Below are 27,747 nucleotides of genomic sequence, written 5' to 3'. Positions count from 1 at the left end.
GAAAGGAATATATTCCAAGGGAACAGTGGAAGTTCATTTTTCCTGATATACGTTTGATTTGATAAATATTTTGTTGACAAGATAATGAAAAATTCAAATAAGAATAGAATTAACCCCTTGGAATAGTAAAATATAAGAGGTATTCATTGGCATTGGCATTTCACAAAAAAGTAAGCTATACTTTACCAGTGCAGAAGTTCATAAGTGCTGAGGAACTGCACACAGAAGCAAGACAAGGCAAGGCATCTTCCATTCTTGCCACCTATGTTACAAGAGCTGTAAACCAGTTCTGTCTACGTTTCCTGATGCCTTCCCAGAGTTTCAGAGCAATCCCCAGTTCTTCGAATCAGATAACATACTTTGAATTCTGAGGAAATCCTGACAGTCCAGATGGCCTACCAAAATGCACTTATGCACAGCACAAGTAAGAATTCTTTAAGAAAAACTTTTCTCCTTCTGAGCTCTGGAACTCTAACTTACTAAGGAGATATTCTTTCTTTTTCCTACTACTACTAAGGATAGTGTGTGTGCAGGGGGTGAGAAATAAAGAGAAAGAGGGCCAGGCAATCTGAAGAGGGGTGGGCTACATGGGGGAGAGAAATTTGAGACTGCTGTAAGGAGTGGCTAAACCTTAGTCGTCATAAGTACAGTAATAAAGGCATTTAGCAGAACAAACATTATGCAGTGATTTAGCATATAGGATAAACCAGAAATTAAAGAATTTACCAAACACTGCATGTTTTCTTTGTTGTATTTTTAAATGGAAGGATAATAAGATTTCTATAAGACTTTTATTAAGTGACATATCCAGTTAAAAAAAAATCCAGACTATCTTTTGTTTGAAAACAAAATCTATGGTTTGAATTTAGAGATCTGAATTTTAAGCTCCTTTTTGTCAGGTTGATACCAAAGCATGTAAAATAATGAGTAGCAATAATAATTTTTATGACACTGATAAAATGAAGTTACATTTTTCCCCTATAAGTCATGTCAAAGAACATTCATAATGTTGATTTATACAATGTAAAATATTCCACAATAATTGGAGGGGGAGGGAAAGACTGAAAAATTATGCAGAGAAATCTGTGAAAAAGACAAAGCTAGCAGTATACCCTCTGAATGCAATGAGAGAATAAAAATATGTGTTCCAAAGGAAGTACAAAAAAGACAAGATATGACAAACAAGTTCCACCTACACAGATTTGCTATAATGTACAAAATGAATCATAGAACTATTACATTTTTGTGATTTGAAAAATGGTAAGTATACAATTTGGCATCTTGTACGGATGAACAGAATATGCAACCAGAAACTATCACCAATTTAACATAATATATCAACTTTGGTCAGATATATATTGTCAGACTAATTTCTGCTGAAGCATCTTAGAAAAATGACAGAATACAAATATGAGATCTCTCCCCCCCCCCCATGGCTTAATTTTGAAGTTACATACTTGACCATTAAGAAGACATAGTATCGCCAACTGGGGAAAAATGCAGCTCTCTCCAGATTATTATTTCATTACAAATGTGAGAACTCATATTACAGCTGCACAACAGTCCATTTAATATGATAATGCTTTTGTCTGACTTGCAAAATTGAACAGAGCCAGAGGAAAGTTAATGAATGCAACATGTGTTCAGTCTTTTGGTAGCTGTGACTAAAGCCAACTGGCAGAATGATCACAGCAAGATAAAAGTCAAAACAAAGCAATCTTAGTATGTAGAGTGCTCTCCACCCCCAACAGGCCTTTCATGCATCTCTCCAAGGGCACAGCTTAAAAATATACAAAGGGAAAGGAGCACTACAATGAAAACACAAGTTGTGGTGGTAGCATAATAGTTACTTCCCTAAAAATTTGTCCAATGTTATCAGATTAGATTTATCCTGAGTCCTCTTCCCTGGGATTCTTCTCTTCAAGCACATCTTTGTACATAGAGAACAAATTCTTGCAATCTACATTTCAACTATCTGTGCTCATTCCCAAACTCAACTGGACTAATTTAAGTTCATGGATGGAAGGACTAACAATAATTTATTAATGAAGTGGACAATATAAAGAACCTATAAAAAATATAAGAACTAAAAACATTTTGTCTACCACATTCATAAATAAGTGCATTCTACAGCTCTGCTTTATTTTCTCAATGCACATGTAACGGTATGTGGGAATGAATTTGGGAGACTGGCCCCAGAGATGCTGCCTAGGGAACAGTGAGATAAGAGACAGCATAGTCTGCAGCTGGATAGTGGGTGGGGCAAGAGGCTCAGAAGAAACCCTCCCTAATTCCTCAGAGTGTAAAGGAAACGGGGAGAGAACTGTACTTTCAGATTTGCAAGATTCTGTTAATGTAGCCTTACAATAAAGTAGAATTAGCTCATCTGGTCATGTTTCCTGTCTGGTCTCCCTGGTAAGGCTGATAGCACACAACTTACTATGTATTATAGTAGTATAGTCATGGCAGATGGCAGCACCTAGTTGATCTTAGCTGATCTCGAACAAAGCCAAGAAACTCAGCCCTGGTTAGTAACTGGATAACCATCAGGATGTTCTGTTTTAGGTTGCAGGCACACAGACACACAGATGGAGTTGTTAAGGAGTTGAGGTTTTTACTACAGCTAAGCAGATAACAGCAAAAAAGATAATAAATCAAGGACTTTGCAAAGAGTGCTTGCCTGAATAATTCTGTTTAAAGTCCAAGTAGCAAGAGAGTGGTCTAAACAGTTCCAGGAGTCACAGAGAGAAGAGTCAGGGATTCAAGAGCAAGATACAGGAACAAGAGTCACGAGCTGGAATTCCGAACAATTGATTCCAACAAAGGCTGAAGGCAAAGTGGCTACATAAATCTATCTGCAGACAGGTGGCTGCAATTACCGAGGCCTTGCCCTTTGCCTAGCGCGGAGCCTCACTGAGTGGCATTGCTTTGCTCGTCGCTGTATGAGTCAAGATCTGGGGCTTGAGGTCATGCCTTATAATGAAGCTAATCGGGAGAAGCCTGTGGTTGATCAGCCTCAGATGTATCATGGCTTGATGATTTCTGAGGCTGGCATTCCTGAGGCTGACAATCCATAGGCTCAGCTGAAGCAACCTCATCAGAGTCACAGGCAGATACTGAATTGTGGCTCAAGACACAGGAAATCCTAGGACTGTAATCTAGACTGGGAAGTCAAAAAAAAAAAAAAAAAGCCAGTCTTCAGCTAATGCAACTGATCTTGTACATATCTTGGGTGACAATCCATTTAGACTCTGAAATTGCAGAGTATTTTGCACCATCCAACACTCACACTGCTTTTTAACTGTGGACCCTACTTTTGCATATCAGAACATTAGAAGGACCCTGCCCATCTAGATAAGCATTCTGTCATGCAAACTGGATGCTTTCGAAAACATAAACACTGGTGGAAGGGTAATATCCCCTACTACTGCTCCCTAGATATTCAAGGCATGCTGTTTGTGATTTTAGAGGTAGCAAAACACGATTAAAATTAGTAACAAAATAGCTACACAGAAAAGAAAGATCATGCATCTAGAATGAAGATTTTCACATCAGGAGTCTCAACAACAGTAGAAATGGAAGTAGATGCAAGCAGGCATTTAAGGACACACTAACTGTCAGCCCTATGAGGTAGACCAGATTCAAACACCAAAGACAAGGACATACTAATTGTCAGTCCTATGAGGTAGACCAGACTCAAACACCAAAGTCATGAATACTAATATTACTTTTATTATACTAACAGAATCTTGCAAATCTGAATGTGCCTCCCCCTCCCTGCCTTTATTCTAAAAAGAACTAGAGAGGGTCAAGTCTGAGATGCTTTCTCAAATTCCTTTCCTGCTTTGGGCTCAAGATTTCTCTTACCTAACCATTGTCTTGGCTGCAGTTCTTCCTCCTCTTCCTCAAGGTTATTCTCACAGCCCATTACATCAATATCCACCTTAGTAATACTCTTTGTTTAATACAAAATCTTGTAGCCTTAGAATCACCCAAATAAATAAAAAATACTGTAGACTCAGAGCCAACCAAAACACTGATAAATACCGATAATGATTCAGGACATTTAGACACTAATGCATCTAGACCAAAATGTGTAATTGATGTTTTAATTGAATCTATTTTACAACTTTAGGCAATCAAAACTCCTCTTACAATAACTCAAATGCTTTAAAAACTTGATTAGCAATAATCTGATCCAAAGTATTAATACCTCTACTTACTATCTCTCTCCTCCCCAACGAAAAGATTTACCTACAATTTTCAAACAGAAGCCTGTCCTGTGAATAAGGGTTGAAATTATGTTTCCGCCCCAACATCGTCTAAATGTGCCTTTAATGCAGGAAATATAATAGAGTTATGGCAAAAAAAAATGGCCAAGCATCTGCCATGATATCAGAAGGGCCACATAATAACTGTTTAATTAAGTATATAACAGTAGTTTGACTTGGTTGTTAGTGTTCCATAGAAAAACTGAATTCAAAGTACATAGTGATAAAACTGAAAATAAAGGCACTCCAAACTCATTATCATATGGTAGATGTAATTTAGATAACATCTAGGAAATTGTCCTTCCCATAGAAAACTTCTTAATATCTTATCAATCTCCTTAATTCAAGTGTATTATCATAGGAATTTGTCTAGGTAACTATTTCAATCTTGAAGTAATATTAATTTTTACAACATTCACAACATATGAAAAAAAGTAATGACAATCATCAACTCTAATCTACTTACAGCTTTCAACAGCAAACTTATCTTTTTTTCTTTCAAAGATTCATAATGAAAAATTTGCACAAAATCTTAATTCATGGTTATAAAAATACAATGGCATTCCAAAAGGGCATACAAAAGTGTAATTGCAAAAAAATGGCTTCATCTGTATTTTAGAAATTTCAGTGAGTTAGCTAATTGCCCTTGTTCTTCAAAGTAAATACTTGAAAAACTGTAGTCTACTTATGAAAACCTGTAAACAAATGACATCAGAATCAGGATACACAAAAATTAAGAAAAACTTTTAATTTTAAACCTAGCAATTAAAATACTTGGAAGGGTGAGAAAGGCTTTAGAAAGGCTAAACAACAAAACACAGTCACATTTATTTTCAATTACATGTGAAAGGGAATGGATCTTTTTTTAGAGGAGGGTACCTCATAGCACTATAAACAGGATGATCCACACTTATCTATAGGAAATGGCTATTTTGTTAAACGCCCTACAATAAACCTTCCTGTTGAAAAAATACCACCACCATCACCAAACTGATACACAGATGGCAGGGTGTGGGAAAGAAGGGAGGAAAAGAAGATATGTGAATAAGGTATTTGTTATTTTAGGATTAAGATTTTAAAAATACTTTTTCACATTCACTAAAAATAAAACAATCTTGAATAGTCACGTATGTGAAATGTGTCGATCTAGCCATTTGTCTCCAATAGAAGAGCCATTTAATTTTACTAAGTATAGTGGGGATGGGGTTCTTCTGGACTTAACAGGATGTGAGAAGGGAAGGTTGCTTACCAAATGTTATTTTCCCATTTCTTCCTCTCAAATGCATAATTTTGTGTCCTTCAGCACATCATAGTATTGGTTTTTTATATAGAATTGTTAATTGGTATTTTAATTGTGGATATTTATATTGTTACTGTTTTTATTGTCTAGATTTTAACTGTAAGCTGCCCAGAGTCACCCTCTGGGGGAAATGGGCAGCATATACATTTAATAATAAAATAAAAAATCAAATAAATAATAGTAGAGAGTTATGGGGCTTTTCAGAATAACATAGCCAATCTGCCAAAGGGCACTTTTCAGGCACATAGGTATCCCTGCGAAAGTTTTGGATTGCTCATACAATGCTGGATTTAAATTACAGTATTCTTATAATATTGCTAGCAGTTTTATTATTTCATTCTTTTTCCCACTTGAATACTGGAAAACTCTAAAAACCAAAGAGTTCTATCAGGGATATATAAGATCCAAAAAGTCTTTCCACTTTTTTGTTAATAGATCATCATTGCTACTGTCATCAGGTATCATATTGCTTTTGCAAATCCCTTTAGCACCAAAGATCTCAAGCTGTGAGGCTGGGAAGTGATTTAAGAGAGGAACACTTTTTGGGGGAGACAGGACTAGAGGAAAGCTCTGTCCTTTCAACATGATTACACTGACATCAACATAAGATATTTTCTCTTTAATTCAGTGACTATTTTTTTGCAGAATGTTTTTGTATTGTTAGGTGAGGAAAGTATATTTCATTGTTTCTTTCCTAATCATTGAAGAAACGATCTACATATCTCCCTCATTTTCTGTAAATATGTCCCATTTCTAGATATCCCCTATTCCACATCACAAAAGTATCCCTTTTTCCATTTGCATGAAGAGCTGTGATCTTCTGTCTACATCTTTTCTTTGAAACAGTTTCTTTTTCTATTTCCATTTATCAGCTACCCCCTGACCTCCCTTTGTGCACTGTAATACTTGCTTTTGTGTTTGTAATACTTTGCAGCCCAATTTTTTCTTTTTACCTCTCATTGTTTTTTCCTTTGCCTCTCACTATTCATTTCAGGTGCCAGTTTGCCCTTTTCTGCAGGTAACAAAATGTCTTGGAACAGCCTAACTGGAAAGTTGTTCCCTCCTCCTGAAAGTGTTTGGTAACATTGGATTTCGCTGCCACAATTTCTACAGGTGCAAGAGCCAGGAATGTATGTCAAATTTGCTTTGTTTTCAGACTGCAGTACTTAGCATATAGTTTAATTAACTGGACAAAAATAAAATGGGTGGCTGGCAATTCCATTTCTAAGGAATTAGCCTGAGGAGTCACTTTAAGTTAGCAATAAAACTAAATAATCAGACTTAGTTCACTGAAAAAGGCATTTAAGATGGAACAAGATTTTTTTTTTTTACCCTGACGTATTAGAGAATTAAGAAAATTAGTATATCGCAGAAAACTGATGTGAGTGAAAAGAAAGAAAATTATGAGTGCAACACGGACTCATTCTCTATAGATACTGAAATTAACATGCTGCATTTCTGCATGATCAACATTTATTTTGGAAAAATTGTTCCAGGCCTACTGCATCAGCATAAAGAATGAGGCATTTGCAGCACAGTTAAGGAACAATGAATAAATAAAATACATAAATGGTTCTGTACCTAAAATTATCTTGTTAATGAGCCTATCCAAAGTTTTGCATCAATAGAATAAACCCCTCTGGCTCTGGCAAGGATCCATTTCCTCATGCAACACTATCCGTTGAAAATAGCCACTGAAAGAGCTGAAGATATTCCAGCTAGTGCAAAAGCGTTTGTGGATTCAATCCAGTACTGCTCAAATTTGAAAGTGGGTGTTTGCTCAGCTTCAACCCAAAATGTATCCCAACACAGTAAAACAAGTCTACTTCACACTGAATAATGGCATGTGCTAGAAATGAGAGCCAGTCTGATGTAGTGGTAAAGGTGCTGGCTTAGAAACCAGGAGACTGAGAGTTCTAAGCCTGCCTTAGACATGAAAGCCAGCTGGGTGACTTTGGGTCAGTCATTCTCTCTCAGCTGAACCCACCTCACAGGGTTGTTGTTGTGGGGGAAATAGGAGGCAGGAATATTAGATATGTTCGCTGCCTTGAATTATACATAAAAAGGGTGAGATAAAATAATCATCATCATAATAAACATCATCATAATATACTTATAATTATGTACTGCAGTTACTTTCAACAAAAACATATATCAAAATATCAAAATAAGTTATTAGTACCAGCCTAAAATTATTACATTTGTATCTCATTCTTTTTTCATCTTTTCCAATATGAAGTTGCAGTTTTGTTTTGAATGGTCCCAAGTTACCTTATATTAATAATGAAACCATCAGGAGACTAGTGCCACTAGTGCCACATACTGGCCCACTAGTGCCACATACTGGCCCACTAGTGCCACATACGCAAAGACATATATGGGACAGAATGTTGCTGCAGCTCAATTTTCAGTCCTACACTTCAATCATCCTTTGGAGGAAAGTACAAAAATGTCCATTATATGAACATCTGGATGCAAAATGTCTTAGCCACTTATAAAACAAGCTAGTACAAGAAGAGTTATTTACTGCAAAATCAATTCCTCAAGAGTAGGGATGAGCAAAATTCATTGATTTGCAAAACACTGTTTGAGGAATTACCTTTTGAAATCACTGAACCACTCCCAGGACAGTCAAGTCTTAAACAGCTTCCACATTACTACTCAGGATAAAATAAACGTAAGTTTCACTTGCTTATAAGACAGATTTTTTTTCAGACTTTTTTTTGTTGTACCAAAACAACTACAACAATCGAAAGCCAAATCTGATTTTAAAAGATCTTGTCAAATGTAAAGGAAGTGTATAAAATAATGTGAAAATAGCCAAAAAGAGTTACCGTATTTTTCCGACTATAAGACGATACTTTTTTCTAAAATCCTTACCCTAAAAACTGAAGGGCATCTTATTCAAGGAAGTCAGCCAAGAATCGCGGTTGCAAAACTGCCAAACTTTGTTTCTGCAGAGAGGCTTCTTCCTATTGCTAGCCTCCAATCATGAGTGAAATAGCTTGTCTCCCAAACAGACTTCCTCCAATCACGAGCCTGATGTAACTGACGTCAGCTGATGCTGAACAAACCAATTGGAGGAAGGCTGTTTGCAGAGACAAGCTATCGGCAGTTTCACTCGTGCTTGAATGTAATCAGTTAAGCAAAAGAGCCTGGAAATAGAGCTGCAGAGAGACGGTTTGGACCTCCTCCCACCAAGTGTATCAGGTAAATGTTAACTAATTACTAAATAAAAATGTGTTCTGCACTATCTTTAAAATACTGATTTTTAAATTTTGGGCTAGAAAAGTGGGGGGCATCTTGTACATGGGGGCGTCTTATTGTTGGAAAAATACGGTAAATGTGAAACCATCAACATCAACCATCAAATGCAACATTTTCTTACATTCTTCAAACCAGTTTTGGAAAGGCTTTACAGTACTTATTGCATGGAATGTTTCAATTTCACCACTCAGAATCAAAATATTGCAACTTCCAAATAGTTCCTTGCCATCTGCCATGTGCTCACAAAACACTGCAAATATAACTGTCCTGGCTGTAAGTCTAAAATGAATGAGCATTTCTCATTGATTAGTACCACAGGTCTGCTAGGAAAAGTATACTTGTATCTCTCTCTTTTTTTAATAACCTAGTTCTGACAACAAAGGAGGACAGCTCAGGCTAATTATTCATACCCCTCTACAGATGGCTAAAAAGACAGCAATTTAGGAAATTTATTAATTACTTTGCAAGGTGGCTGCCAATGCAGTCATACATCTGCTTACTGTGGTTCAAACCAGTGAAAATTTAAAAAACAACATCCCCCCCATATATTCTCATAGACATTCTACAAGGATGCAAGACATCATTACAGTAATTCTACAGTCTGCCATGTAACTAATAATATAAAATTCTATTTGTTTTTATTAAAACAAAAAAATAAAAATAAAAATTTGTAGAAAATCAAGTGCCATTTCTAAGCAACTGTAATCAGTCGAAGCTGTGGACACTAAAATAGGAGGATTGTGAGGGTCTTGCACTCCTTGCTGCAAGTAACTTTTCATTGCTTTACTCTCTAACATCAAGATTTCAATCTAATCCTACCTTCTTGAAATAACATGCATTGTATCAAAAATGGTTATTACCAATTTTATTCAAACAACATGCTAGCTTGTCTGTTTTAAACAGATGGGAGGAAACTAAGTGCATTTTTAACTCAACTGCAAAATTTGAATAAGATAATTTTGTGCAGAAGTGATCCCTATAGTAATAGTTATAGGGGTTGTCTACAGACACATTATTATTATAGGAATGATTCCAAGAGGTAGCATAGGCTATCCCATTCACCTAGTCAGCTTTCAATAATAGAACATTGTATGCATATAGCAAAAGCTTTGCTGTCTTAATCACCTATCATTTCTTTGCACTTCTGAACTTTTTTTTTTTTTAATGGAGCTGCTCTGTTCTACAAGAATAACAAAGATAATATAAGCATGGGCAATTTTGCATACCATGCAGTTCTCTTATTATCAGTAAATACATGAGCATCTTTAGACAAATAGATGCTTATCTAGATAGCACAGCACAGTTATTAGTTGCTGAAACAAATAAATGTGAATACCACTGATGGCAGACCACAGGCGTTATAAGCCTAGTTACATCTGCAAATATACAAGTATAAGACACTTGATCATGAAAAACCAAGAAAAAAAGTGTTTCAAACCAGTAGATGTTAGCCTATTGAACCCACTGCCAAGATAACCGGGAAAAAAGAACAATTCTAAAGCGAGTGAAGAAGGTTGCTTTTGACACTGTGTTTGCTAATGAAGAAAAGGCAAAAGGGTCATGTTAAAAAATGTGCAGACAGAATGTCAAGAGCTAACACTACAAGTTTCTTTTTTGATGCTTATCTCTCAGCACAGTAAAGTCAACCTGTTTTATTGAAGCAGAAAAAGAACTTTACTAGATGAATAATTAAGAAATATGCTAGTTGGACAATTGCAAGAGATATCAAAACCACAAAGTCCTTTAAGGAATAGAAATATTGTTTATTCTAATTATCAAGAAACATAGAGCTTACTGTAAATAACAGCAAGAGCTCACAGTAAAAATCTCTGAAACAAATACAGTTTTGCTCTCAAAATACAAGCATTATACACCTCCCTTGATTATTCAATTTACATGCTGTACTGGGCCCAATTATGCTGACTTAGAATCATGTCCTCAATGGAAGAGGTCTACAACTGAATGAAATATGTTGGAGTGGCTAAAGTGTGACTGGCAAATGAACAGTCAGGAACATTTAGCATTCATGGTCTTAAAAAAATATTTTTCTACTCCTCTCCACTAAAATGTGGCTGAATACTGAATCTCGCTGACCTTGAATGGAATACAAATGAAATAACCTTCTCCTTTAATCCTGCCCTCATCCTCTCCAGAATCTCTAAGCAGGATGGTAATACAGGAAGAAAAACAAAATACTGCAACAGGAGGGAAATAAGAATAAAAGTGTATGTGTATGTGAGGAGGTGATAAAAGGGCCAAGCTGTTAACAGGAAGAAACTAAAGAATAATGCCAATTGCCTGGTCCAAGGATACATTAAAAATAAACAATTTTAATTAAATATAGCAAGGATAATATGAGGAAGAAAATGAAAGTAAAAAATTAGGAAGTGGAAAGACTGAACAATTTTTCATGATGTTTCATAAAAAATAGTGAAAAAATAAAAAAAGAATGAATGGCATTCACTGAGTATTAAAAGTAAAGCAAGTGTTCAGGTTTAGGTACAATTATTTCAAAATAAGTTTGTCCAAGTCAAGGAATCTGTTCATGGTCAAACACATAAGTCATTTTTTCATCAATAGTTTTTCTACCAATTTCAATGCATGAAGTAGTTACATGTACCTAAGTTTGATTTTCTTAGCTGCAATTCGTAAAGTACAAATATTAAGCCTTAGAATAACTCCTTGCATCTGACTCCTTGGGTGCCAAAGTAGATCACTAGGTAACATCAACATTACATGTCTTAAGATAGACATCTGTTACATTCTAGAATATGAAATACCTCCTACCTGCACAAATATTTGATCCAGAGCATTTTTGTAATTGTACAAAAACCACGAGCATGATGTAAACCAAAGCCCCTTGCAAGAATAAATCCTAAATCACTTTAAAACTTATTTTTTAAACATAATGTTGAATCCAAAAGGATATATTCCCTGTATTCAATGTTTGTACTGTACTGTACTGTATTGTATTGTAATATAATGTACACATTTGGTTGATCCCAAAAAAAGCGGACCCTGCACATGTGGGAAAAATTCTAGGAAGAAAAAGAAATGTATCCACAAAGACTTCTGCCCTAGGTTTTAATGGAATGCAAATTGTTTTAAAAAGCAAAGCCTTTATCTCAGCACATCAATGTGTTGTAAGAGATGAAGGATGTTTCTTATTTTAGAAAACCACAACTATTGACATCTAAAGAACAGATGCTTCATCCCTCTGATGTCATCTTTGATAAAGCATATATTTCCACTTCTGATTTTTAATAGAAACCCAATAGCCCTCTTGAGGGTTCTGACTTTTCTGAGAAGTAATAATTGTATTCTTCTTTAGGAAAAAAATATCCCCCAGGATAAATTTAGCTCTCCCATTGACATTTTATCAGATCCATGATGTGCTCCCTGCTGATACTCTATTCTTGTTCTTAGAACATACAAATCAAATGTTAACTGGATGTTAAACACAAGATGTTCAGTGACAGGTGGGCTGGACAGAGATATATGACAAGAATATCGTCAGTTTTCTGCATAATAACTAAATCAAAATCTTGTAAATGATGAAGCAAACAGAATGGAGAGCTATTTCTTTTCCTGCCTTCTTAAAAGCTTCTTCCACTATGCAGTGCAATAGTGAAAGACAAGTCTTTTGCTTCATAGGAGCAGTTTTTAAACAAACATGTATAGCACAAAGTATGCGGGAATGGGTTAAAGCTCAAGACGGATATTCCCCTTGATGCAGTCCCCTCTACTGAGGAAAAAAGTCCATAGAGACTTAAGCAAATCAATTCTTCACTTCATCTCTCATATTATATAAATTGGACAGGTACCAATGCTCTCAACGCTTCTTGGACCACTTTGGAGCATCACCAAGAATGTAAAAACCTGGTCTGATCCTATGTAATTGCTCAATAGGCATGGAATTTCAAGTTAAAAGAGTTTTACAATGGAACTGTTTAAAGCATTTTAGTTCAAAGATAGCAGACTTGGTTTTCCTATCTGTTTTGAGCTAGTTTTGAGCTGCATGTAACAAACAAGAAGAAAAAGAAGAAAAGCAGTAATAAAATAAAAATATTAAAACATTTTAAAGAAAGATTTATCTTCACCTTAAGACTGATGAACATATTACATTAGGTTTATTTCAAATTTAACTTCATGGATCTGAGATAAAACTTTCGCTCTGCTATAAAGAGGTGAAATGTTTTGGATGCTAAACTGTCAGCGCCACTAGGTAGATCAGACCAGAAAATCAATTCCACAGGAAGACCAGAACTATATTTTATCGAGATAGGCTATAAAACAAAATTTTGCAAATTCGATTTGCTGACCTGCCCTCCTTCTTATATCAGGAAGGTGTTTGCCTTAGTATTAGGCAAGCACCTTCTGAATATTATCTTGTTTCCCAGGACTTAAAGAATGCTTCAGCCCCCTTTGCCTAGGTCAGTATTTCTCAACCCTAACAACTTGAAGATTGGGACTTTTGACTTCAACTCCCAAGGATGGCTGGGGAATTCTGGGAGTTACGTCCACACATCTTCAAGCTGTCATGATTGAGAAACACTGGTCTAGGTAATGGTTCTTACATATTTCTGTCAAGGTCATTTCTCTTACTCTCCATAATAAAAAAAAAAATTCTAATCTACATTTAACTACAAACATATTTAAAATTAACTGGTATTAAAATGAGGTGATTTGAAGCCTATGAAAAAATCATTTAGTAGCCTATAATTTGTCCAGGCCTTCATATTTAAAGTAAAATATATATCTAAATTAGGGGGACATGGTGGTGCAGCGGTTTAATGACGCTGAAAGTTGCTGGCCAGAAATGGTCGACACTTCAGCGGTTCAAGCCCAGCTCTGTGCAGCAGAATGAGCTCCTGCTTCCTCTCCAGCACCTCCCAACCCAGCAGCTCGAAAACTTATGTGAGTAGATAAATGGGTACTCTCACCCCGGTGGGACGAAAAATCTGGCGGCACCTTGCAAAGGAGATGGGACCAGTTGCTGGTAACGCAGAAGCCGCGCACACCTGAAAAAGGCGTGAAGCAACGGAAACCCCACCTCCTACGCTTGCCAGCTGGGCTCTGCTCTAGGAAGGAGGCAATAGCAAACCACTTCCGAAACACCTTGTCTTGAAAACTGCAGGGACTCGTCACTCAACGACTGAGTGTGGATAAAAGTATTTAGTCAGCCACCAATTGTGCAAGTTCTCCCACTTAAAAAGATGAGAGAGGCCTGTAATTTTCATCATAGGTATACCTCAACTATGAGAGACAAAATGGGGGAAAAAATCCAGAAAATCACATTGTCTGATTTTTAAAGAATTTATTTGCAAATCATGGTGGAAAATAAGTATTTGGTCACCTACAAACAAGCAAGATGTCTGGCTCTCACAGACCTGTAACTACTTCTTTAAGAGGCTCCTCTGTCCTCCACTTGTTACCTGTAGTAATGGCACCTGTTTGACCTTGTTATCAGTATAAAAGACACCTGTCCACAACCTCAAACAGTCACACTCCATACTCCACTATGGCCAAGACCAAAGAGCTGTCGAAGGACACCAGAAACAAAATTGTAGACCTGTACCAGGCTGGGAAGACTGAATCTGCAATAGGCAAGCAGCTTGGTGTGAAGAAATCAACTGTGGGAGCAATAATTAGAAAATGGAAGACATACAAGACCACTGATAATCTCCCTTGATCTGGGGTTCCGTGCAAGATCTCACCCCGTGGGGTCAAAATGATCACAAGAATGGTGAGCAAAAATCCCAGAACCACACGGGGGGACCTAGTGAATGACCTGCAGAGAGCTGGGACCAAAGTAACAAAGGCTACCATCAGTAACACACTACGCCACCAGGGACTCAAATCCTGCAGTGCCAGATGTGTTCCCCTGCTTAAGCCAGTACATGTCCGGGCCCGTCTGAAGTTTGCTAGAGAGCATTTGGATGATCCAGAAGAGGATTGGGAGAATGTCATATGGTCAGATGAAACCAAAGTAGAACGTTTTGGTCTAAACTCAACTCGTTGTGTTTGGAGGAGAGAGAATGCTGAGTTGCATCCAAAGAAGACCATACCTACTGTGAAGCATGGGGGTGGAAACATCATGCTTTGGGGCTGTTTTTCTGCAAAGGGACCAGGACGACTGATCCGTGTAAAGGAAAGAATGAGTGGGGCCATGTATCGTGAGATTTTGAGTGAACACCACCTTCCATCAGCAAGGGCATTGAAGATGAAACGTGGCTGGGTCTTTCAGCATGACAATGATCCCAAACACACCGCCCAGGCAACGAAGGAGTGGCTTCGTAAGAAGCATTTCAAGGTCCTGGAGTGGCCTAGCCAGTCTCCAGATCTCAACCCCATGGAAAACCTTTGGAGGGAGTTGAAAGTCCGTGTTGCCCAGCGACAGCCCCAAAACATCACTGCTCTAGAGGAGATCTGCATGGAGGAATGGGCCAAAATACCAGCAACAGTGTGTGAAAACCTTGTGAAGACTTACAGAAAATGTTTGACCTCTGTCATTGCCAACAAAGGATATATAACTAAGTATTGAGATGAACTTTTGATATTGACCAAGTACTTATTTTCCACCATGATTTGCAAATAAATTCTTTAAAAATCAGACAATGTGATTTTCTGGATTTTTTTCCCCATTTTGTCTCTCATAGCTGAGGTATACCTATGATGAAAATTACAGGCCTCTCTCATCTTTTTAAGTGGGAGAACTTGCACAACTGGTGGCTGACTAAATACTTTTTTGCCCCATTGTATATAAATAAATATAAAAATTACATATTTATTATGTATGATTGATATCTGAATAAACATAATGTTGATACATGGGTTGTACCAAGGTATAATTTGCTCCTTAATAAGTAGCTTAGCCCTCCCAAGGGATTAATGCCTTGATGCTGTTGGACTGCTCAACAGGTCCAGTGACCCTTAGAGATCCTGGTAGAAGCACGAACTCCTTATAGAATCAGCCTTGCCAGTAAAGTAAAAAGGAAAGAGTAAGAATAATCCACAATAGGAGTGAGGACAGGTGGCTTTCTGCAGGAGTGAGGAAAGCCACATTGCCTCAAAGAAGGAAAACCAGGAAGAAGGCAATAGCAAATCACTTCTATATTACAGGTAGTCCTTGTTTAACTATCACAATTGAGACTGGAATCTCAATTATTGAGTGAAGTGGTCGTTAAGTGAGACCCCCCCACGTGACTGCTTTGCTCAATGACTGCAATCCAGGCACTCCTGGTTGTGATCGTTAAGCTATCTCCCGGGTCATTAAGCGGACAAAGAGAAAGAGCTGTCTGCTGAAGGATGTCAATTCCCTGCAGCATGGCATTGAAATCCTCCGGACAGGCAGCTCTTTGAGAGTGAAAGGGCTGCCTGTCCCACAGTTTCAGTTCAGCTCTGCATGGAGCTGAAATCCTCCCAGCAGGCAGCCCTTTCACTCTCAGACATTCCTGCAGCCTGCTGAAGGGTCTGCCTTCCCCTCCATGGATGGAAGGGAAATCCTTCTTTGGGCTGGAGGAACCCTCTGTTCTTGCACACCGCTGAGAGGTTTCCCCTCCCCTCTCCAGACGGAGGGGAAATCCTTTAGGGGGTTAAAGGAACGGAGCTCAGAGCTCAAATCTTCAGGATTTGAGCTCCATTCTTGCACACGACCGAGGTGTTTCCCTCCGTCCCCTCCACTTGCAACCTTCCCTGCACTGACTTTCTAAGGAAGCCAGCAGAGAAGATTGCAAATGGCGATCTCATGATTGTGGGGCGCCTGGCAACCAATCGTAAATGCGAACTGGTTGCCAAGCATTCGAAATGCAGCCATGTGACTGCGGGGATGGGGGTGGTGTGACATTTTACGATGGCCGGAAACAAGGACTACCTGTATTGCTAACAGAACTGTATGGGCATGGCTGAAACATTTAGGGAAGTACCAGATGATGAGGTATCTATTCACCCATCCCCAATCAAAAGGCACTTTTCTAGCTACTGGGAACAAACACTGAATAGATCTGAAGGCAATGACGTGCCAGTATTGAAACAGGGGTTCCTCATTTCAGAAGGGCACATATAATTAAGACATGGAATATAGGAACTATGAATCAAGGAAAACTTGAAAATGGCAACATGGAAATGAAATGAATGAAATGAAATATTGGATATTTTAGTAGGAAGGGAACATAGGTAGACCACATGAGGCACTTTAAATCTGATGACTACAAGATATACAATACACTGCATGAAACCATATGAAGAAATAGAATGGCAATAATACCCCAAAAGGACATTGCTAAATAATGCTCAGCTATTATACAGTAAGCCCAAAATTCATATCTCTAAGAATTAGTGGGTAACAGTGTTATAGAAGTGTCCTACAAATTGTTGGAAGAACAAAAACTGACCTCAAAAATGAGGAAGGACTTCTAAGGAAAATGACAAAATTTGAAATATGCATAGAGAATCAAGACCATCTATTAGGGAGTGTATACACACTGTTACTTAGATATGACATGTAGATAAATAAAAAATTGTACGACAAAATGGATGCAAAACTTTAAAGCAGTGTCACAACACAACAATAAATCAAATATAACAATAGAAAGAGCTAAGGAACAAGTCAATAAAATTCAACCCACGTTACAATTTATGAGAAAACTGGTCAAAATGTTTATAGGCAGTATACAAGTTCATCAATAATTGTCAAGATGGACAAATCATATAGTAATAAATGTTGGAAATGCCATGATACAGAAGGAACATTTTATCAAATGTGGTTGACATGTAAACAAATACTGGAAAGGAATATGCAGCACTATACAGAGAATTTTAGAAATCAAATTTGAATTGAAACCATGTTTTTTAAAATGAGCATAATTCCAGGACATATTAACAAAAAATATCACAATTTATTCATGTTCATGGCTGGAAGAATAAACTTAGTACAACATTGGAAAAGAGATACATTATCAATGATACCAGATTGGGAACTTAAACTTGGAGTATATACAGCAATGACAAAATTAACAGCATATATTCACATTAGAGTTTAACTAAATTCAATCAAGAATGGCTCCCATATACATTATATATTATGCAGCAAGACAAATTTAAACTTTTAGAGTATGGTTTTTAAGGGGAAAAAGAATTGATTGAAGAACTGAAGTTAGAAATAGATGGAAATTTTAAATGTTTATAAATATTGTATATCACTTGGAATACAACAAAGGAGGAATTAAAAACTAAATATCTATTCAATTAATGCTTTATTTAAACATTTCTTTCTTTTTTTTCTGTTAGGTGTTTTATTTTAAAATAATAAAATAGTGGAGATATGGCATCAAGCTCAGGAGTTTAAAAAGACCTTTAAAATTGTTTTACTTCTTGTTAAAAATAACTCAGTGCATTGGTTTTTATGATTAAACCTTCATCAACAATATACTTAGCAGTAACTATACAACTTTTGCTATTTTTCTGTCCCCTTATTGATATTATATATTTGTATTTATTTATTTTTGCTTCTCTTTTTTTTAAATGATTAATTAAAAAAAAGTATGTTATACAAGTGTATGTTCTCTACAATCAACACAGTGGTGGAAGACACCAAAGAATTCTATGGCAATTTGTAAGATGATAAATCCAACATCCATTTAGGTAACTGTAATAATGTAGGAGAGAGGGCAGTAGAGGATTCTTGGATTATTTCCCCACACCTGTTTTAAGCAACATAAACAGAGATTCTACCCATGGATTGTCAGATGCACAACACTAGAGTCAGATCTACTAGGTTAGAAAAAACAAAAAATGAAGAACTGCAATTCTGACATCCAGATGCTTCCAAGTACAGATTGTAGAACAGTCAATATATTAGTGGTCTGTGAGTAAAGACTTGTTCTGGAGGACCTACATTCAGAATATAGGATCAATATAAATTACAAATACTTATAACTTATAAGAAATAAAGCCTGAGAAATTATGGGAAGGGGTAAGAGACAGCATGAAAACCAAAATGGAAAAAAGGTATTCCCAAATTTCCAAGTGGCTTTCAGAACAAGTTAACATTGTAGTCAGGGAAAGACAGGTTGAATATCATGGCCAACCTTGTCGATGGATGATGACTGAATGCAGACTTTCAAATCAATCAAGAACAGACAAGAAATATATGTCAATCAAGAATGTCCACAAATATAGAAAAATAACCAAAAAGGGGGAGACCTTTTTTAAGATCAGAGAAATCACACAAAAAATTAAAGCTAAGGTAAAAATAATTATTTGAGATCTGATATAAGCAAACAAAGTTAGAAAGACTATACTGTCCTTCATTACAAATAGGATTAGAGAACATCAGAAACATTTCCAGAAGGAGAATATGTCTAGGAAATGGCTCCAGAAAAAGTGCAAGTCAACAGGCAACAGTGCTGCTATGGACTAGAAAAGCAGCAGGCACAGATGAAATGCCTACTGGGCCGATTAAAGTTTCAGGAGAAGAGGCAGTTAAAGTGCTAACAAATCTACAATATGTCAACAAATATGAAACAAGAGTGTGCGACTAAGAGATTGGAAAAGATTGGTCTATATATCCCTGCCAAAGAAGGCAGAGGAAGAATATACACTCACACAAGCAAGGTTTTGTTTAACTTACAAAGAAAAATAGACCTATTTATGTAGGGAGAAATACCAAATCAAGAGTTATAAAAAGTACAGAAACATGAGATCAGACATCTAATGCAAGATACATTAGTTTAAAATAAGGAAGAATCAGAAGAATTCATTATGTACGTAAAAATGGAACATGAAAAATCTGGGTTAGAGATATTAAGTGCACAAAGTAATATCAACTAGCATGCCTTGCAAATTCCCAGTAAGGGTGGTAGTTAATTGTTTTCTTGGGCTGAAAAATAGATAAAGATGGACAGTGTGCTGGAGAATAGATTAGTCCTAGGGAAGAAGGCAATAACAAACTTAGTCAAACTCATAAAGGATGAAGATATTTCTATGACAAAAAATATCAGACTATTTAATTGTAACATATCACGGTGAAAGCTGGATACTGAGAAAGAGCACGAGAAAGAAGACAGATACCTTTGAATTATGGATCTGGAAAACTAAATGATACATGCTGGTTCAAAGACTGGCTGTCCCTTGGGACAATGATCAGCATGCAGAAACTCTCACAATCGGGATATGTATCATAAACAGATAGCAAACTAAAAAATAAAACTGGGCTTGACAATGTTGTGAGTAATAGAAGAAGACAACCAATAAGGTGGGTAGATGAGATCAAAAAGCCTGTGCTTGGAAGAGCTACAAATTATTAATAAAAATAGGTCAAGGTGGCAAGCACTTGAATCACCAGAAGTGGAGCCTGACTTGATACCACTTTATCTAAAGTGTAGGATACTTTCTTTAGTTTTCAAACAGAACTGTATTATTCTTCATAACACAGCAAAGAATGACAAAACTATGAAAAAAATTACACTGTTCTGGGGGGGGGAAAACACTAAGGCTTGAGAAATTCTCAGTAGGATTTATAGAGTAGAATAGAATAGAATAGAATAGAATAGCTTAGCTTAGCTTTATGGCCAAGTAACATACAAGGAATTTGACTTTGGTGCAAAAAACTCTCAGTGTGTTTGCACAGCATCAGGAAATAAAGAATAATAAAAAGTAATAACATTATATACTAAAACTATGCAGTCAGAAGAGAAGAATTGGAGGAAGAATAATACTACGGCTACTGACTAACATATATTCATTTTTAAAAGGAGAAGCTATTGCCTAGCATATATTCACATTTAACAGAGCATTATCATTTTAAGATGATTTTGTTAGGATCTTATTAAGTAAAATTGTGTACAGTTGTTCTTAAATAAAGATATATGTATAAATTTACCATATGATTGGTTTTCAGCAAGACACAACCAAATTTTACTACCTAAACAGAGATAACCAGCTACGTTATTGCTACAACTAGATGCATGAAACATCTAAAAACTAGGTACAGATTTACCAGTTGTCTTTTATTTAAACAAAAGACGTTTCCCCTCCCAAATATATTGTACAATTTGGGAGCATTCATGGTAGTTACTGAAGCAGATTCTACTATATAAGTTTGCTAACTGAAAACAGACACATTGATATCAAGAGTTTTCCAATACTCTGGACAGAAGGCATCACGAGTATGAGTCATGTGCTGTGAATATCACATAACTCTGACTTGAAGACAGAGTTATCTCTCCTACACAGAGCAAATTTAAGCACTTAATTATCAACATATTTAAGTTTACATGGATTTAGCTTAAGTGTGAAAAAAACACAACTTATTCTAAACTATTTTTAAATATGCAATGTATAATTCTAGCTATCCTAGGTATATTAGTCATAAAAATTCAGCCTAGCTCCTGAATTATTACAGTTCTTCCAGGTTCAAGTTTCCATTTGACTATGAAGTTAACCGGGCAACTTTGTGTCAGTCACTATCTCTCAGCCTAACCTATGTTATAAGTGGTGTTGTGGGGATAAAATTAAAAAAAACACAACTGCCCTTTATACTACCATTTATTCCTGGAGGAAAGAGAGAATATAAATATAATGTATTAATATAACACTGCATAGTAGCATAATTCCAAACTAGTTCCCAAAATTACCAATCTGAGGATAATAATATACATTAATAAAATAGGCAGATTGTTTTCTAGTATGGATATGGATTCCCTTTCCATACAAACCAAGAACACATCAATTCTAGGGCCTGCCTCAAATAACCCAAACCAACAAGGACTAAAATACAGAGACTTGAATTTTCTTTTTAAAAACCAAGTTCATCTACACAAATAGTTGCTAGTATAAAATGGGTTGTTCGCAAAACTGGGAAGATTGTGTTTTGGCAGAAGCAGGGCAAACCTGCTTTGGAGAGGTTTCAACTAAATCCTACACAGACTGGAGATAAAACACACAAGTAAGGACTTTACATAAAGATTTGTACTGTACAGGAAAAAAGAATAGTTGTATCAGGACCTATTAAACCACTCAATAAAAAATCAGGAAGCATACTGATTCATAAAATTCATGAACATTTTTGTTTGTGCACTGTTTAGAGAATGAATACAAAATAAAATTAACCTAAATTTCTGAAGGCAAACCTAACATAAGTATAAAATTCCTGGAATATAGCAACTGAAGGACACAATTTGTTAAAAACAGCAGAAATAACTCAAAGGAAAGAGGAATTGCACTTAATATTAAAAATATCCAAACCTGCTCCGAAATCCAAGTGAATGACTTGGTGATTCTGTAAAGGCTATATAAACTTATCCAAACACTTACAATGCACTAGCATCAACTACCAGCCATTGCAATTAATATATAGTTAAAATATATGCGTTGCATCCAAATTAATGTTTTGTGGTCGTTGCTGTTATTTTTCTGAAGTCAATTTCACTACTCCAATAAAAACTTCATCTGCAAAGGAATAGCATCCCACTGAGACTTTATACAGTGCTTTGAACTATCATCTATCAAATCCTGCTGCTACCCTACTGTAACTGAATGCAACAGTAAATAAAGCCTACAAACAAATTTGTGCTCACTTCAAGGAGTTTTATGACTTCCAGTACAATTCCAAATCAGTATGTTAATATGCTTCAACTGTTGCCTAATTCCAGCAGAGACAAGCATAGCAGGTATTACTGCAGGAAAAGAAACAAAGGTTACAAGGAATAACAGAAATAACTTTGAAAAGGTATGACTACAAAACCTAACATGGTCAAATCAGAAGAAAACCAATTTTGGGCAAATCCTGCTTCATCATTCCAAAGAGAGCTACTGCGGTTACCCTTTTTTCCCTCAAGATTATCCAGTTATTAATTATTTACATGGAGATCGCTGAGAAAAATGGTACTACAAAAATAATACCTATAAAGTATAATATATTTTCACTTTTTCAAAAACCAGACTTTTATTAAACAAAAAAGGAAAAGGGATTCATATTGTATGCAGCCAGACACAATACTTCCAGGTTCAAAGCAGTATCTCCTACAGTGCGTGAAACATGCAGAGTTACAAGAAATCCAGGAAAAGAAACAAACTAAGGAATGCAAAAATCCTTTGAAGCTTAAACTGAAGTGACAAATTATTCAAATGTAAAGGTCTGGACTTGATGCTTCAGTCACTAAAAGATGCTACAATAAATGTGTTGATAGTGAATCCTATTGGACATATCAGTACCCTGATTAATACCCATGTTTATCTTTCAGTTTATCTTTCAACCACAGGCTGGACAAACGAGGCTGTTGAGATTCTAACACAGTGCTCAGAGGCTATGTGGACCTGGATAGGGAGGAACAAGTCCAACTCAATCCTACCAAGATCTGTGGATATTAGGCTCACCTGGATCTGGGAATATTTCACCTTTAACTTTGGATGGGATTACACTTCCTCAATCAAGAGTGGGTGCAATCTGGGGATCTTACTAGACTCATAGCTCCTGCTCAGTAAGCAGGTAGCAGTTGTGGCCAGGAAGGCATTTGTACAACTCCATCTGGTGCACCAGTTGTGACCTTTTACTGGATCAGCAGGCCCTTCAGATAAGTCACTCATGCTCTAGTCAACTCATAGCTTGACTTTGCAATATACTCTGCATGGGGCTGTCCTTGAAGGCCACTCAGAAACTTCAACTGGTGCAGAATGCAATGCAACAGGCGAAGATGAGCACGCCCAAGTATGCTCATCTGACATCCTTGCTTTGTGACCCGACAGGATTGACACACCCAGATCCCTTCGATTAAACCTTATCATCTATCGGGATCCAGGAGGTATGCCTTCTTTGTCATGGCACCTGCCCTCTGGAATGAGGTTCCCCCAGAGATCCAGCTTGATGGCATTACAGAAAGCCTTAAAGATCTGGCTGTTCTCCCAGGCCTTGGGCAAAAGTGGTTAGGGCCCCTCTTGGATAAGTCTGTATGTGTGAGTGTTGTTGGCCAGATTTGCCATCTTGTTCACTATTTTTTTCTCTATTTTTCTCTATATTGTAATTTTTACTTTGTCTTGTTTTACCTAGAGTCAGTCTGGAGTCAGGCAGTCCCTAAACTGAATGAAATAAATAAAATAAAAATCACGCAAGGTTCCTACTGCTTGCAGAAATGTTTTTTCATTTCTGTGTAATGGTCAAATCAAACATTTTTGAATCCATATGAACAAGTGATTACTACTTCATTATTCTAGATATTGTTTGCATTAGGTATACTAATTGTTCCACAAGCACAGGAATCAACAATACATATAGGCAATTCAGCTAAGATCCTATTAAAATTTGAAAACTGAAGGCAACAAAATTCAATTCACTACAATATAATACAAAATTCAACCACAGGCTATAATGAAGAAGCATTCAAACTACTGTACCTACAATTGCTTCTTCTTCTTTTTCTGTTGCTGTTGTTACTGTTGTGGTTGTTATGAGATGAAAATACCAAGGATAATAGGCAAGTAATGCACCAATTTTCTTTAAAAAAACAACAACCGAGATGTAAGAAGAGTTTCAAAACTTTCAAAGAGTCTCCATCATAATTAACTTATTAATAAATTAGGGATGGAAGCTCCTATATGCAGTTTTCAAGACTCTGTACCTTACCCAATCCTTGCATTAAAAAAGCATATTAATGTCAGCATAATTCTTGCCTCCTAGATTATGCTGTGAGAGGCTTTAAGATTTATAAAGGAACAGTCACTACTCATTCAATACAAGAAAAACAAAGTTTGACAAGTGGCAGAAAGGAAACAGGATTTTTTTGGTTTTGTGTCTTTGAACTGGGGAGGACAGAATGGGAAGATAAAAAGGGAGTGAAATGGGAGAATCGAAAGAACAGAAGAATTGCAAAGAGTCTAGACATGGAAAAATTGGGATTAAACTACAGGTAGTCCTCGCTTAATGACCACAATAGGGACTGGAAAATTCATGGTTAAGCAGGGCGGTCATTAAGCAAGGCATCATGTGACCGCACCCAATTTTATGACATTTTTACAACGGTCATTAAGCAAATCACCATGGTCGCTAAATGAATCACAAGGTTGTTAAGCACATCACATGGTTCCCCATTGATTTTGCTTGCCAGAAGCTGGCTGAGAAGGTCACAAATGGCAATCACATGACCCCAGGATGCTGCAACAGTCATAAATGCAAGCTGGTTGCCAAGTGCCCAGATTGGGATCATATGACCATGGGGGTGCTGTGATGGTCATAAGTGTGAAGACTGGTCATAAGTAGCTTTTTTCAGTGCCATTGTAACTTCAAACGGTCACTAAATGAATGGTTATTAAGTGAGGACTACCTGTACAGGTAAAATGAATTAAGGAAAGAGGAGGAAAAGCAGCAAACTAGATTAAAAAAAAAAAAGCAGCAGAATAAAGTTCATCTGTCTCACTCTCCAAGCAAACTTGCCTAAACAAATTCTAACAGAAAAATGAAACAAACAGCAGAACAGCACTCCCCCTGTCTGACAGTCAGGATTTGCAGAGGTAATCAAATGTATTGGCCAATTACTCATATCAGTATCAGAAAGTCCCACAAACTAGAATTTTCTGGGGATTTCCACGGAGAGCTTATATAGTGAAAATAAGAAAAGGCTCCAAATGGGGCACTTTTTTTACAAACTAAAAGACATCAATAAGCTTAGTTAAGCTTCATGTCTTTGGTTTGCAAATGGCATTATTCCACATTATTACTACACACATTCTTTAGACAATCAGACTACCATATAGGCATTTTAAGAAGGAAAAAAGATTAACTGTAAATACATTTAAAGCATCAATATGCTGCCTTTGTAACATACAGATTTGTTATAAAGTCTTGCAGAATCAATTAAATAAGCATGTGGTCGAACTTGGTTGAAATAAGAATTTATAGCAATACTGGTTTCCCACTATAGATTGGCATATGGAGGGCCAACAGTACTTTGCCTAGACTGCAGGTTGATTACCCTCACATCATATGTAGGCTTTAAAGATAGTATGGGATTTAATTCTAGAATGACAGCGTTATTTTTCAATTTTAATATCTGCTACCATTTACCATTTACAACTAACAGACTTACCCAACCCTTCATCTTCCAGATGTCTTGGAACTGTAATTCCCATAATTTTTACTATGGCCTTTTGGACTGAGAATTCTAAGAGTTGCAACCTTAACATATCTGATGTATTTACTAGTCATAAATACCATTCGTTCAGCACCATCGTAACTTCAAACGGTACTGAACGAATGGTGTTAAGTGAGGACTACCTATATTTTTTTTATAGTGTGAGAGTCTCACCCATCTGCTTTTATGTTAGTGACAGGAAAAACTTTATAGGTATAATTTTGAAAGGGAAGCTGTTAAATAACATTCTGTTATAATAGGAGGGGGAATTTTATTAAATTTGTATAAGCAGTATTAATACAATCAAAATTAATCCAGATAAGAAGAAATTATCCTAGTTAGGAAGATCAGCAGTTTTGGATCTGTGGTACAAATGGACTTCCACATAGCATCATGGCTAGGACTGTCCACTACCAGTTTGGGCTGATTCACCAGCTGAAATCATACTCGAAGAAGGCAACCATACGTCTCAAACAAATTGGACTAATGTAATGCTCTCTCAATAAAGCTATTTGTACAGTTTGAAAAGCTCAGCTGTATAAGGACTGAAGTTGGTAAGATGGGAACCAATGCTCCTCAGTCCAGATATAATCATTGTGTAGACAAGGAGCCAGTGTATTCCAGCCTCAAGGCTGGGAAAAGTAAAGCAAAGAATCTGTTGACTTGAAAGAGTGGGAGAAAAAGGCTTTAAATCCCTGAATGGTTCAGGATAGGGCCCTAAAACTACCCTCTGAACTGTCACTAAGATCTGTCAAGCTAACAGATATCATGAATAAGCAATTTCAATAGTAGACTCACATTAGTGAATCTGCTCTAAAATATTCATGTGCATTCATTCCCTATGAGGACCTACTCTAAAAAACAGGTTAAACTCAAATAGATCTATCATGTGGAATTCAAAATTCAAATCTCACCTCTGTCTTAAACTTCCTAGATGAATGCTTATGTATTATATAGTTTTATCCAAGTGAATAAGGATGTGTAATGATCAAAAATTGGAATGGAATATCTAATTCAGAACAGCGCTGAGAAAATAGTTGGAGCCACTAGCAATGACAATTTTCTTGAATGCTAAGAGTCTGATTTATCAGATTTGTTATCAGAAAGGAATGACCATGCATAGCAGGCTGACTCACAAAAGTATTTACATAACTTGATAGTTTTCAGACCAAACTTTAAACTGAATTCACTGAAAAGCATTATGATTCATAAAACTGCTGCTGGTGATCAAAGATGACTCATTTCTGCTTGCATATCAGCCTTCAATGCAACAATTAATAGAACAAAAGAATGCTTAACAGAACCCTCCCTAGTCTTTGGTAGGCCTTACAATGCAGCTTCTGATTTTTTTAAGAAAAAATTCTTGTCTTATATGATGCTTCTTCAAATTATTTTAAACAAATATTCTAAGGCAGACGTTTGTAAAGTTTCTTGGTTAATAGCACCCAGGGGCACCACAGCAAACTCACCTGTTCTGTTTATTAAGTAGTAAAATATCCCATGGTATCCCGGGGAGCTGCAGTACATAGTTTGGGAACCATGGTTCTAAGGTGTTTTCACCATTCAGTTCTTGACAACACTTTTCCTACAACTTTTTGAGAGAAAGAAAAAGAATAAAACCCATTTCAGTGAAAGAAAAATGGACAAGAACATTAAAAAAAAGTTTTTAATAACTGTATAGGCCAGGACATTGTTCACAGTGAGAAATACTAAAAAAAAATCTGTAATATGGCAATGATTGTGAAGCTAGTGAAATCAGCAGTTGTTACTAAGCATTAATCTACTG

General features: G+C 36.5%; 1 protein-coding gene across 3 annotated transcripts in view; it reads right to left on the bottom strand.

The window, feature by feature from the left end:
* The window catches only part of EML4 (EMAP like 4), a 180,891-nt gene that overhangs the window by 117,524 nt on the left and 35,620 nt on the right, over positions 1–27,747 (bottom strand). Inside the window, exon 1 of one of the 3 annotated variants that reach the window (XM_088147462.1) lies at positions 187–385. The exons of 1 other annotated variant lie outside the window; for it this stretch is intronic. In XM_088147462.1, coding sequence (XP_088003588.1) covers positions 187–253 — 67 coding nt within the window. In that variant the 5' untranslated portion in view covers positions 254–385. Of the gene's footprint in view, positions 1–186; positions 386–27,747 lie in introns of those variants that run through there. One more of the 3 variants, XM_088147471.1, reaches the window with a different exon arrangement.

Source organism: Python bivittatus, unplaced genomic scaffold (genome assembly GCF_059951505.1).
Source record: "Python bivittatus isolate LINGU-HERP-01145 unplaced genomic scaffold, Pbiv_v1 ctg000020_np1212, whole genome shotgun sequence".
In the NCBI taxonomy this organism is placed as follows: Eukaryota; Metazoa; Chordata; class Lepidosauria; order Squamata; family Pythonidae; genus Python; species Python bivittatus.
Note: the sequence above shows the minus strand (reverse complement) of the source record. Positions and strands in the feature narration are given on the sequence as shown.